Source organism: Solanum stenotomum, unplaced genomic scaffold (genome assembly GCF_019186545.1).
Source record: "Solanum stenotomum isolate F172 unplaced genomic scaffold, ASM1918654v1 scaffold12964, whole genome shotgun sequence".
NCBI lineage: Eukaryota > Viridiplantae > Streptophyta > Magnoliopsida > Solanales > Solanaceae > Solanum > Solanum stenotomum.
This window is the reverse complement of record NW_026022317.1, coordinates 9,490-22,674: the sequence shown is the minus strand read 5'-3', so window position 1 is coordinate 22,674 and position 13,185 is coordinate 9,490. Positions and strand designations below refer to the sequence as shown.

Sequence of the window (13,185 nt, the reverse complement as noted above, 5' to 3'; positions counted from 1 at the left end):
ATTAGATTCTCCTATCAAACATATAGAGATGTTAATGCAAAGTGGATGTAAGCATGAAGTTCGCATGGTTGGTATATGTGGCGTTGGTGGAATTGGAAAAACAACTTTGGCAAAAGCTATCTATAATCGAATATTTCAACAGTTTGATGGTAGTTGCTTTCTTTTTGACATTAGATCAAAAACTGAAGAATCGGGTCTAGTCAAGCTTCAAGAGAAACTACTTAATCAAATCCTCAAAACTAAGGAATTTGAAGTCGATGGTGTTGCTAAAGGTGTCAATCTAATCAAAGCAAGAGTTGGGTCAAAGAAGGTTCTAATTGTTCTTGATGACGTGGATCATAGAAGCCAATTAGAATCCTTAACAAGAGAAAGAAGTTGGTTTGGCTCTGGTAGTGTAATAATTATTACAACCCGAGATGAACATTTGCTATATGGGCTTACAACAAGTGAGATATACCGGGCCAAACCTTTAAATGACAATGAAGCCCAACAACTCTTTTCTCGTCATGCTTTTAACTGTTTTTCTCCACCACAAGAATATGTTAAACTGGCACAAGACATAATAAAATATTCAGGTGGGCTACCGTTAGCTCTTGTGACATTGGGGTCACATTTGCAAGGGAGATCCGTTAAAGAATGGAGAGACGAGTTCAAAAAACTAAAAGCAATACCTCATGGTGATATTCAAAAGGTTCTCAAGATAAGCTTTGATGGACTTGATGTCAATACTCAGACTGTTTTCCTTGATATCGCATGTGCCTTCCATGGTTGTTTTGAGGATGAAGTTACCAAAACATTAAATGCGTGTGGTTTTCATTCTGAAAGTGCAATTTCAACCTTAGTCCAAAGGAACTTGCTCCAAAGGGATGATTGGCCTAGTTTGGTGATGCATGATCTAGTGCAGGAAATGGGAAGAGAAATTGTTCGCATGGAATCTCAGGACCCTGGAAAACGGAGTAGATTGTTCAACCCTCAAGAAGTCATTGATGTTCTACAAGAAAAGAAAGTCAGTAAATTTCATTATCTTTATCTTGGTTATACTTCTTCTTTTTTCATATTGATATACATTTGCTTATAATTTATGCATTTGTGCTTAAATCTTCTCCGGTTAGTAACTATCTTTAGATGTTTGAACCATTCTGTACTTGAAATGAACATTTACTGAAGTCTAAACAAACTATCAAAGACAAAATTATCAAATAAATATCCTTTAGTTGGATATAATGTGTAAATTTATTTTTATTGGTAGATAATTTATTCTCTTTGCTTGACCTTCAATTTGTATAAAGCATTTCTCTTTCTTAATTTGTCATACTTAAACATGGTCTTATAGTACTTTTCTTTTTACTAAACTGCAGGGTTCTGAAAATGTAGAAATACTGGTGGTAGAACGACAGGCATTAAAGGGTGTGAAACTGAGCACCAAAGCATTTCAGAAAATGATAAATCTTAGGGTGCTTAAAATCGACGACTTACATATTAGTGGAGATTTTGAGCTATTGTCCAAGGAGCTCAGATGGCTGTCTTGGAAAGGATGTCCTTTAAAATGTGTACCATCAAATTTTCCATCTAAGAAACTTGTAGTTCTGAATATGAAAGGGAGCAATATCCAAGAATTTGGTTTGAAGTTGCAGGTTTGTTACTCAATTCTGCAATTTTATGTGTAATGGTTAAGAGAAAGAAAATCTTAATTAAAACAATATTTTGTTTACTTTTAGTATTGTAGAAATTTGAAGAAGCTGGATCTCTCTGATTGCAAGCGCCTCAGAAAAACTCCAAACTTCAACGGTTCACGAAGTCTCGAGACTTTGTGGCTTGAGAATTGCTTAAGTCTGAAGGAGATCCATCCATCAATAGGAAATTTGGACAGACTAACTGCTCTTCAATTGAATGGTTGCAAAAAGATTACGGATCTTCTGAGCAGCATATGCCAGCTAAAATCCCTTGAATACTTGTACATTGATGACTGCTCATCTTTACAAACACTGCCAGTTGACATTGGAGATATGCAAAGCCTAAGATTTCTTAATGCACGTCATACAGGTATAAAACAATTGCCTGGATCTTTTGAAATGCTAGGAAATCTTACACATTTGGAAATTGGAGGTCAAATCATCTTGGTCGATAGGAGGTTTTATCAAACAAGAGTATCCAGGGTCGTCAATCTACCCTTTGATTTTTCCAAGGTACCATGGTTGAGGTATTTGAACGATTGCAAGAATGTTCAAAATCTCCCGTCAATATCAAATAATTTAGAGTACCTTAGCATTCTTGAACTTAGGAATTGCCAAAAACTGGTCATGATTATAAGGATGGTTAGGAATTGTACTTGTCTGCAGAAGCCATTCAATGAAGGCTTCTTTATTGCCCAGGCTCTATCAATTCCATCCAGAGAACTTCCACTGCATCAGAAGGTTAGTCCCTCTCCCTCTCTGATCTCTCTCTCGTATCACATTAATAATTATAATTAATGATCTAATTGTGTCAGATGAAGCTGTCATTACAAATTGATTTCGGAAGCAATAAGATTCCAGATTGGTGCAGCAATAAAGTAACAGCTCCATCTATCTGTTTGACTATGCCCACACTACATAATAACAACTTCTTAGGAATGGTTCTCTGGTTTGTTTGCGACCGTTGCCATGTATATGAGCTTAAACACTTCGTTGTTACTGTTGCCCATATAAAGCGTTCAGGTTTACCGTGGATTAATTATATTGATAGATCTACTTCCTGGCACCGAGAACTATCATATGTATATTACTTCTCTTACTCAAATGATACACCTTTTAAAGGCCTAAATATCAAAGGCGGGGAACAGATAACAGTAGAGAATGAAACTGGCAGAGGCACAGTAAAGAAGATAGGGATCCATCTGTTATACTTGGACCAACATGGTAATGTTACATCTTTGCCGGGAGTTGTGGATCATTCTTATACTCCCTCCTACCCACAAAGACTTTCAGCAGGGCATGCACATATCAACTCAAACAACGACAACATATCCAATGAAATCCCACAAGTGAGGTCTGTGTCAGTGGATATCAACGAGCAAAGTTCTGAGAATGTGTTATGTACCATGGAAAATGTGTTCCATAAAAATAGGCCAAGGACCTGGATCTACCAAATGATAGCGATGCCTCTAAAATGTCTTTTTGGAAAATGTTTCTCCGTGTGTTCGTTATGTATGAAAAAAGTTTGTTCTTAAAGTATTTGTATATAACACCTTAGACACTACTATCAATCTGTATAATTCAAAATTCTCAGCCAACTACAAGCTGATTTGCTAAAAAGTATTTTTCATTCAGATTTTTTTATTCATCCGTCAGATGCCAAACACTCGAAACTTTAATCCTAGTTTTGTCATCCAATTAAAATTTCGCAAGCGTAACTAATTAAAGTGTACATCTAGACATCTCAACTAACAGCTAAACACTCCAACTCACCCTTGATGTGTCTCGTGGACACCCTATCCTGACGTGACACATAAATTTTGGAGGTGTCTAAATGATCACTCCAACTAAGATTAAGATTGAGTTTGAATGTATATTTATTATGCCTATTTTCTAGTCCTAACACCTCATAAAATGTGGAAAACAATATACACCAAAGCTTAAAGTACAAAGAGGAAAACTTTGAACTAAACAAAAGTATATTGTACAATTAATCTATTCAATTAGTACAATTCAAAAGTTAGAAACAAATGGTATTATCATGATTTTGAGGAATATACAAATGGTATATATGCCATACAGTCATACACTACTTTACAGTACTTTGTCATAAAATATTAAGATAATTAAATCTATAGAAAAATGGGACCCCTGGAAGATTTAAAAACTGCATAAATAAATTACATTTAATTTTTTTTACACAGTACAGATAGAGCACAAAATCAATATTTGGTTGGCATTCTGATAATATTTAATTTCTATTCCCTTTTTTCCCTCCAAAAATACTATAAGAAAATGAAGTTGGAGCAGAAGATATGGTTTGTTATTCCCTTGCGTTTCTTTGAGTTCCAAATACTATGACTACTACTGGCATTTCGATTTTACATTTATAGGTTCTGAATTTTATAAAAAGCATTTACTGGTCGGATCAGGTTTTGGATATTTTTTTTACACATAACAAACAAATTTCTTATCATAAATACAAAGTTCAATTTGGAACAAAATTACTGATTTTACCTGCCACACTATAGAGAGGTTCGTGTGAACTCAATAGATTTTATTCATATTATTTATATGTACTAAGAAAATCATTAAGTAATTATTATAATTTGATTATGAACTCAATTATTATTGTTCATAAATTTTAATTTTTTTTTAATAAGAATTTATAAATTTTAAGTTCTGAATTCGCCTCTATATAAGTATTGATAGGTATAGGATTAGGACCAATGGTGCAATAAGAGTGATCCAATTAGTTTTATTAGTTGTTTAATAGTTGCAATAGACTAGTAGTTAGTTTTATTACGACAAAGTTTCCTAGTTTTTACTTTTAATACAAAGTATTTTTCTTTTAAAAAATTATCGTTATAATTTATGTGATACTATTTGATTAGGTGAAAAGAAAAAAAAAGTTTAATCCAACTTGTGAATTGAGAACAAATCGATGTTTTCAATTCCATTATTAAAAGATTATGACATCAAGCTTAACATCATCATATATAATTATGTGGAGAGGTGAACTTTTGAGTTTTTAAGGAAGAAAGAATCTTACTTTTTATCATTCAAGCCTTTAACAAATTAAAGATGAGACCAAAGGTAAAGAATCATTAAAAAAATGTCCCAATTAACAAAATTTAATGAAGAATAATTGTACAAAATTAATTAAAGAATTTATAGCATTAGTTAAGTTACCAAGAAAAAACCATAGCATGTGCATGGCATATTATATATATAGCTATTCATTCTTCCATATATTAGTCATCAAATATGAATACTCAAGGAGAATCATCAACTACTTCTTCCAACTTCTCTTATGATGTGTTTCTGAGTTTCAGAGGTGAAGATACTCGAAAAACCTTCACAGGTCATCTTTATTCTAGATTATGTCAAGTCGGAATTAATACCTTCATAGACGACGAGGAATTAAGAAAAGGCAAGGTGATTTCAACAGAACTTGAGAAAGCAATTGAAGAGTCTAGAGTTTCCATTGTTGTTTTCTCGAAAAATTATGCTTCGTCTAGTTGGTGTCTTGATGAACTTGTTAAAATTCTCGAATGCAAAGACAAGTTAAAGCAAATAGTTTTGCCTATTTTCTATGATGTTCATCCTTCTCATGTACGCAAGCAAACCGGATGCTTTGGTGAAGCTTTGGCTAAGCTTATGGAACGATCATTCGAGGTTGAGAGAATGAAAAAATGGACGGATTCACTTACTCAAGCTGCAAATTTATCTGGATGGGATTTGCAAAATGTTGTTGACGGGTAATAATTATAAACTGGTCAAACTAACTTATAAGTATTACTCATGTTATAGGTTACTTATCGGTCAAAAGTCATAAGTTGGCCATCATTTTATTTTATTTTTCAAATATCAAAGTTGTTTTTTTTTCCTTCTAACTTTTGTTTTTGCTAATATGCAGACATGAATCAAAATTTATTGAAAGTATTGTAAAACAAGTTCTACTAGAGGTAAACCAGACACCTCTAGATGTTGCTTGGCACCCTGTTGGAGTAGATTCTCGTGTCGAAGATATAGAGTTGTTATTCCAAAAAGGATGTGCAGATGAAGTTCGTATGGTTGGTATATATGGCGTAGGTGGAATAGGGAAAACAACTCTGGCTAAAGCTATCTACAATCAAATATTTCGACAATTTGATAGTAGTTGCTTCCTTTCAGATGTTAGATCAGAAGCTGAAGCATTTGGTCTAGTCAAGTTACAAGAGAAACTACTAAATCAAATTCTCAAAACTAAGGACGTCAAAGTTAGCAGTGTTGCTGAAGGCGTCAATCTAATCAAAGCAAGACTTGGGTCAAAGAAGGTTCTAATTATTCTTGATGACGTAGATCATATGTGCCAATTAGAATCCTTGACAAGAGAAATAAGTTGGTTTGGTTCTGGCAGTTTAATAATTATTACAACCCGAGACAAGCATTTGCTATCTCGGATTAGAGAAAATGAGAGATACAAGGCAAAACTTTTAAATCAAGATGAAGCTCAACAACTTTTTTCTTGTCATGCTTTTAGTAGTCCTTCTCCGCCACAAGAATATGTTGAGCTTGCAAAAAGCATAATCAAATATTCAGGTGGGCTACCGTTAGCTCTAGTGACATTGGGGTCACATTTACAAGGGAGATCCGTAGAAGAATGGAGATACGAGTTCAAAAAACTAAGAGCAATTCCTCATTGTGATATTCAAAAGATCCTTAAGATAAGCTTTGACGGACTTGATTGTGATACTCAGAGTGTTTTCCTTGATATCGCGTGTGCCTTCCATGGATTTTTTGAGGATGAAGTTATCAAAACATTAAATGCGTGTGGTTTTTATTCTGAAAGTGCAATTTCAACCTTAGTCCAAAGGAACTTGCTCCAAAGGGATTGGCGTTATTTGGTGATGCATGATCTAGTGCGAGATATGGGAAGAGAAATTGTTCGTATGGAATCACCTCGAGACTCTGGAAAACGGAGTAGATTGTTCAAACCTCAAGAAGTCCGAGATGTTCTACAAGGAAATAAAGTCAGTAAATTCTTTATCTTTCGTCATTTTAATTTTTTTTCAATAATTTGATAAATATTTGCTTATAAACTACAGGGTTCCGAAAAAGTAGAAGTACTGATGGTAGATCCAGGGGCATTAAAAGGCGCGAACCTGAGCACCAAGACATTTAAGAAAATGAAAAATTTGAGGGTGCTTAAAATCGATGAGTTACATATTAATGGAGATTTCGAGCTGTTGTCCAAGGAGCTCAGATGGTTGTCTTGGCAAAAATGTCCTTTAAAATGTATACCATCACATTTTCCTGCGGAAAAACTTGTAGTTCTTAAAATGCAAGGGAGTAATATCCAAGAATTTGGCGTGGATTTGAAGGTAATTTTGTTACTTTAGTTTAGAGTAAAGAGTCAAAAACACACCGAAAGTATCTCAGTTTTTCGAGTTTCATATTTGAACTATCACCAACTATTTATCGAAACACATCTCAACTACCAACTATTCTCTTTTCCTACCTGAACGATGATGATATTTCATCATACTCGAAAAAATGAGATACTTTAAGTGTGTTTTTGATTGTTAACTGTTTAGTTTACAGTTTCTTTTGTACTGTTTATTGCATAGCTGAATGAAAGATAAGTCTTAACTTACATAACTGTATTTGTTTTTTTCTTTTAGTGCTCTAAAAGTTTGAAGAAGCTGGATCTCTCTGATAGCAAGCGCCTCGTAAGAACTCCAAACTTCAATGGTTCACGAAGTCTCGAGACTTTGTGGCTTCGTGGTTGCACAAGTCTGACAGAGATCCATGAATCAATTGGAAATTTGCAGAGACTAATTGATCTAGATTTTTATGGCTGCAAAAAGCTTACTTATCTTCCGAGCAGCATATGCCATCTAAAATCCCTTCGATCCTTGGGCATTCGTTGGTGTTCATCTTTACAAACACTACCAGTTGAGCTTGGAGAAATGCAATGTCTTACATCTCTTCTTGCAAGTGATACAGGTATAATACATTTGCCTGGATCAGTTGAAATGCTAAAAGATCTCGTAACTTTGGAAGTAGGAAGTCGAAATTTAGAGGCCAAAAGGAGTATCATTTCACGAAAAAGAATCCACCGCATTGAATCCTTGTCAAGTTCTATATCTTCTTTAATCCTTACATATTGTGGTTTCTCCGAGGCTGATATTCCCAGAGATATTGGGAGTTTATCGTCCTTGATGTATTTAAATTTGAGTGGTAACAGTTTCCTCTGTCTGCCCTTTGATTTTTCGAAGCTACGATTATTGGAGTATTTATGTTTGAATGATTGTGAGAATCTTCAAACACTCCCATCAGTATCAAATTTAGAAAAATTATGGACTTTTGAGATTGCAAATAGCAATAAGTTGGTAGATGTTACGGGGTTGGATAACCTCCCTTTTATAGAGAGGATCAACATGGTTAATTGTACTTCTCTCCAGAATCCGTTCAACGAAGGCTTCTTTAGTGCACCTACTCTACCATTTCAATCTAGAAAAAATCCTAATCCGGTTAGTTTCTTTCTCTATCTATCTCTCGTGGAGTTAATTACTCAGACGATCACTTTTCTGTTATAAAACAAAGTTGAGTGACTTTCTCTTATAAAAGTTGTTAGTTGAGTGAACGTTTGAGAAATGAACTCGCCTCTTCTTCCATACTAATAATCTTCCATCTTTGTTTGATAAAGCAGGGGTTAGAAATTTATCTCCAAAGCAATGAGATTCCAGATTTTTGCAGCAATCGAGTAACATCTTCGTCTATCTGTTTTACTATGCCCACACATAATGAGTATAAATTCTTAGGAATGATTGTCTGGTGTGTTCGAAAGTTTGTCAAAGTACCAACTTCAAGAGGTTTGCATCCGCGTGGATTGAGCTTTAATATTGTTGGAAGAATGCCTTCAAAATGTTACCATTGGCGATATGATTATGAAATACATGCTAGATGCGCAGAACTATCATGTGTACTTTACAGATCTTACTTACAAGAACCGTTTTATGGACAGATTATGGAAGGTGGAGAAAAGATGCAAATCGCGGAGTTTGGAGCAGAAAGTACAGTAAAGAAGATAGGGATCCATCTGTTATATTTAGATGAACATAGTAACGTTACATCTTTTCCAGCAATCGTTGATCATTCTCATTCAACAACAGAGTCGTCTTAGTAGAGTAGTATCCGGAAGGCATAATACATAAACATACATTCAAACTAGGTCCCAACTGACAAGTAAACACTCTGACTTTGTGAGTACATGTCTAGACACCTCAACTTGATCTCAACAGACAACTTAACACTTGAACTCGTCCTCACTGTGTCTGACGTGACACATAAATGTTGGAGATGTCTAGATGATCATTTTGTAAGTTGGAGTGTTCAACTGAAAAAGTGGAGATGAGTTGAGGTGTATTAATGTGCATAGTCAAAGTTGGATCGTTTAATTAAAAAAGTGTAAGACAATGATATCCATTTTTCGGAAGGTTGTGAAAGGAATTTACTGTTAAACAATACAACTTGTACATCAGAAGAATAAATTAGTGTTGCAACTTGACATATTGAATCTTTTAATATACTTTAAGATGTTATAACCAGAAGGTCTCGGCACTACTACTAAGGAGGATTGTCTACATATCTGTGAGGATCTACAGGTATGAATGCAGTGACCCCAGGCAATAAGGCATCAATACGTAATAATGTACCGATTATGAAAGGTAACAGAATAGGACAGCAGGACAATATACAACAGAGCAAAAAAAAAACTTTAAGTGGATACAATGTGCTTGCCTTTACAAAAAGAACACAATGATATGTTCTTTATATTTATCCTTTCATTTGAAAAGAAACAACAGAATAACAAAAGCACTCTTTTTTTTATTTTTAAATTGTATATGAAAAACACACTCAATAATTGGAAAACATTATTGTACATGACAAGAGGGTCGGGAGTTGATCAGACTGTAAGCACCCTACACCTTTTTTCTGAAGGTTTATGGTGGTTTCCACGACATGGTGCTCGGTCACTTTTTTCACATTCTTAGAAGATCAAGACCAGACTTATGAACTGGCCTGGAGAAAAACTTAGCCATGTAATCTTTCACAAGAAATTCTTTATACAGGAGGGGATTTTCTTCTGATATGAGCTCTTTAATTGGACCATACAGCTTTGGAGGTTCAAAAGCACCATGGAAGAAGCATGCCACTGATATCCTTGGTCCTATCTTATTTGCTACAACTCTATGATTTACACTTACAAACTTGTCATTTGATAGGATCTGTTAAAAGAAAAAACAGATTGAGATAAGTTACAATTTGTGAAATATGAAGATAAATATTAGAGGTAATGGTCAAAAGCATACCTGAAATATCACTTTTTTGCACGTTTACTATATGAACTATTAGGTGTTTGCATTTCCTATCTGAACTATCACCAACTATTTATTCGATACACTAGTCCAAGTGTTTGAATACAATCGCTAAAAGGCGCGTGACAACTTAATTTGTCCATGAAATTTCGCCCACATGGCAGCTGGCTTTCATGAATAGTTGGTGGTAGTTCAGGTAGAGAACACAAACACACCTAACAGTTCAGGTGGGAAACTCGCAAAAAAGGATACTTCAAGTGTGTTTTTGACCATTTGTCTCTTACAAAAAAAGTACAACTAGTTTCTTTAGTTATCCGCTAGGAGTTCCATTGGCACTATTTTAAACCAAGAAAGAGAGTGTACACCACCACGCACCATTAGATACCAGTTGAAATGTGTTTTGATAAATAGTTGGTGATAGTTCAAGTAGAAATCGCAAACACATGATAGTTCAAGTAGAAAACGCAAACACATGATAGTTCAGGAAGGGAACTCGCAAAAACATTGACAATTCAGGTCTATTTTTTAACATTATCACTAAATATTAGGAGTGTGTTTTGTTGCAAACCTGAAGAAAGTCACCAATATTAACAACCAAGCCTCCTTCAATCGGTTCAACATCGACCCATTGGTTATCATGCACGACTTGCAGGGCGCCACCACTTTGATCTTGTAGCAGAATGGTGAGAAAATCAGGATCTGTGTGCTTATCGGTACCAAGAGTTATCTCTGGCTGTGGGCATGCCGGGTAGTAATGGCATACCAATGTTTTACCTTTGTCACATTCCATCGCTTTCAAGTAGTCCGGTTTTAGCCCAAGAGCTTCTGATAGTAAGTTAAGAAGTGTGTCTCCAAGTTTTCTAACATAATTGATGTACTTAATGGATGCATTCCTGGACATTATTAAGAAAACATCAGTCATAACTAAGTTTAGATAACCCTGTCTAACATGTCAAATAATCGTAAAGACGGAATCTTTTCAGAGTACTGTTGATCATGTATCATGAGGCCAATTGCTATAACGAACGAGGTTTTCTCACCCAAGTATTGAAAGAGTTCGGGTATTAATTTGGGATCACTACAGAAGACCACATAACTGGTGTCCAACCTACTGGAAGATATTTGTTCACTTTGCTATGTTAGCTATTATTCATTAAGGAGTATGATTCTGAAATGCTTCCGCTATGCATATTTTTCAACAGTTCTACTCTGCTAGACGCCTCGAGGACTGCTAGATTAATCACTACGAACATTTTTTTGAAAAAGTACATATGTTCTTACTAAAAATTCAATGCCCTGCAGGCATAAAACAGGACACATAAAGAATTGCAATTCGAGAGCACACATAAGCATAGATATAGTTAGTTACCTGCAAACTACCGGTATTTCTTCAGGTTCAATATGACCAGTAAGTATCATAGAAATGTTCAACGTATCCCTCCAATTCGCGGTGTGTGATTGATACAAATGAAGATTGCTCTCATATCTAACTCTTCGTGTTGTTCTATCACGCGAATAGTACTCTTTCTTTACTTCAACATCTTGCTCATGAAATTTACGAGTACCATCAATCATTCCTTCCAAAACACTCGAAGGAACTCCATGACTTATCAGCTGGAAAAATCCCCACTTCTCTGATGCTTCCTTCACTTCATCAACTATCTTCTTACGCCGATCCTGAGTTTCTATGCCACTGAAATCCACAACTGGAACCTGTAACTTGCATTGATTCAATTCATCAACAAGTTCATCAGGTGGCCTAATAAAAATTCGTGGAATATCGACAATTCCAGCATCAACTAGTCCCTTAACACCGGCTTTTGAATCATCAAACGCCTTTTTCTCACTCAATAGATCATAATCCATTGTCGAAATTCAGCTTTAGAACTCCACAATGCTTGTTGAATATAATTGTTATCAGTTTTAAGAGCCTTAAACAGATAGATGAGTTTGTTAAGGTCAACTACTGCTCATAGATATATAGAAATAATCTATCTGTTTCAATTTATTTGTCTTGCTTTACTCTCTTGTCCGTTTCAAAAATGAATGTCGTTTTCCTCTTTTGGCAACTATTTTTTGTAACTTTGGTACATTCTACGTATCTTAAATCAATACTAGGAGATCTAGAAGTGTTCTTTACTTTCTTAAACTTCGTGTTCAAGTTAAAAACCAGAAAAATAAATTGAAACATAGGGACTAGTTGAAAACTTCTTTATTTATGATAAGATGGAGTATTATATTATTTTGCTCATTTATAAAAGTACCTAGTACTACTTATTTATATTGTACACACCTACCTAGTACCTTAAAAACAATGGAAATATGGGACCCACAGATTGTACCTCTCCAACTCACATCTCCCTGTGAGTACATGGAATTCAATACTCAATCCCAATTTACGTGATACAATTCGAATTTTAAGAGTTGAATAGTTTAATTTGATCATAAAATGGGGTATGAAACCTTAATTAACATATTTAAAACTGTGTAAAAAATATAATAAGTCACAATAATTGATAATTCAATATATATAAAAAATTACAGTTAATGAAAAATTTATTTGAATCTCAAAATTCAAAAATTGCTGCATAAATTGAGACGGATGAAGTACAATTGGTTAGAGCGTACTATAATAAATGAATTGATAACAAATATTATAATTCACAATTTGTTACTCCGTACGTACTACTCTAATAAATGAATTGATAACAAATATTATAATTCATTGATTTGATATAAATAATTAAAAAAAAGAGATACTTCTAATTTTGTTAAACTTGAAATAATTAATATTTTGCAAACACGATGGAATAAAAAAATAGTAATTTGCTTTGTTATCTCATTATTTCTTGTGAGTTGTGAAGTTGACCTTGACTTGTAACGGGTCATGTTTGGGTTGAGTAACGGGTCAATTTGGGCTATTGGGATATTGCGGGTCAAGTTGAGCATTGCCCATCTTATAAGCCCATTAATAAATACAACTCTTCCCTATGTGAAATTTTGAACGGATTGGATGGGTTATATTTTATTTTAAGTTTAACTGATTGTCATCTCTACTAACACACTAGAAATGCAATAAGATCTTAAGAGCTTATATTAGCTTCAATAGCACAAAGCTTGTGTATGGATTAATGTTTGTTATAGAG

The 13,185-nt window shown here is 34.5% G+C and overlaps 3 protein-coding genes across 3 annotated transcripts; 2 read left to right on the top strand and 1 right to left on the bottom strand.

Annotated features, from left to right (window-relative positions):
- Positions 1–23: 23 nt before the first annotated feature.
- On the top strand, positions 24–3,256 carry LOC125850017 (disease resistance protein RUN1-like). Its single transcript, XM_049529940.1, has 4 exons — positions 24–1,006; positions 1,359–1,634; positions 1,719–2,414; positions 2,489–3,256. The coding sequence occupies exons 1-4, from the start codon at positions 29–31 to the stop codon at positions 3,206–3,208; spliced, it is 2,670 nt and encodes an 889-aa protein (XP_049385897.1). The 5' UTR covers positions 24–28; the 3' UTR covers positions 3,209–3,256.
- Positions 3,257–4,940: 1,684 nt separating this feature from the next.
- LOC125850015 (disease resistance protein RUN1-like) lies at positions 4,941–8,844 on the top strand. The gene is made up of 5 exons (XM_049529938.1): positions 4,941–5,434; positions 5,593–6,688; positions 6,764–7,039; positions 7,340–8,191; positions 8,371–8,844. Exons 1-5 carry the CDS (start codon positions 4,941–4,943, stop codon positions 8,842–8,844), a joined length of 3,192 nt encoding a protein of 1,063 aa, XP_049385895.1.
- An 859-nt stretch (positions 8,845–9,703) lies between these two features.
- On the bottom strand, positions 9,704–11,905 carry LOC125850016 (deacetoxyvindoline 4-hydroxylase-like). Its single transcript, XM_049529939.1, has 3 exons — positions 11,409–11,905; positions 10,608–10,932; positions 9,704–9,949 (listed from the first exon to the last, which is right to left on the bottom strand). The coding sequence occupies exons 1-3, from the start codon at positions 11,903–11,905 to the stop codon at positions 9,704–9,706; spliced, it is 1,068 nt and encodes a 355-aa protein (XP_049385896.1).
- Between the last annotated feature and the right edge of the window lie 1,280 nt (positions 11,906–13,185).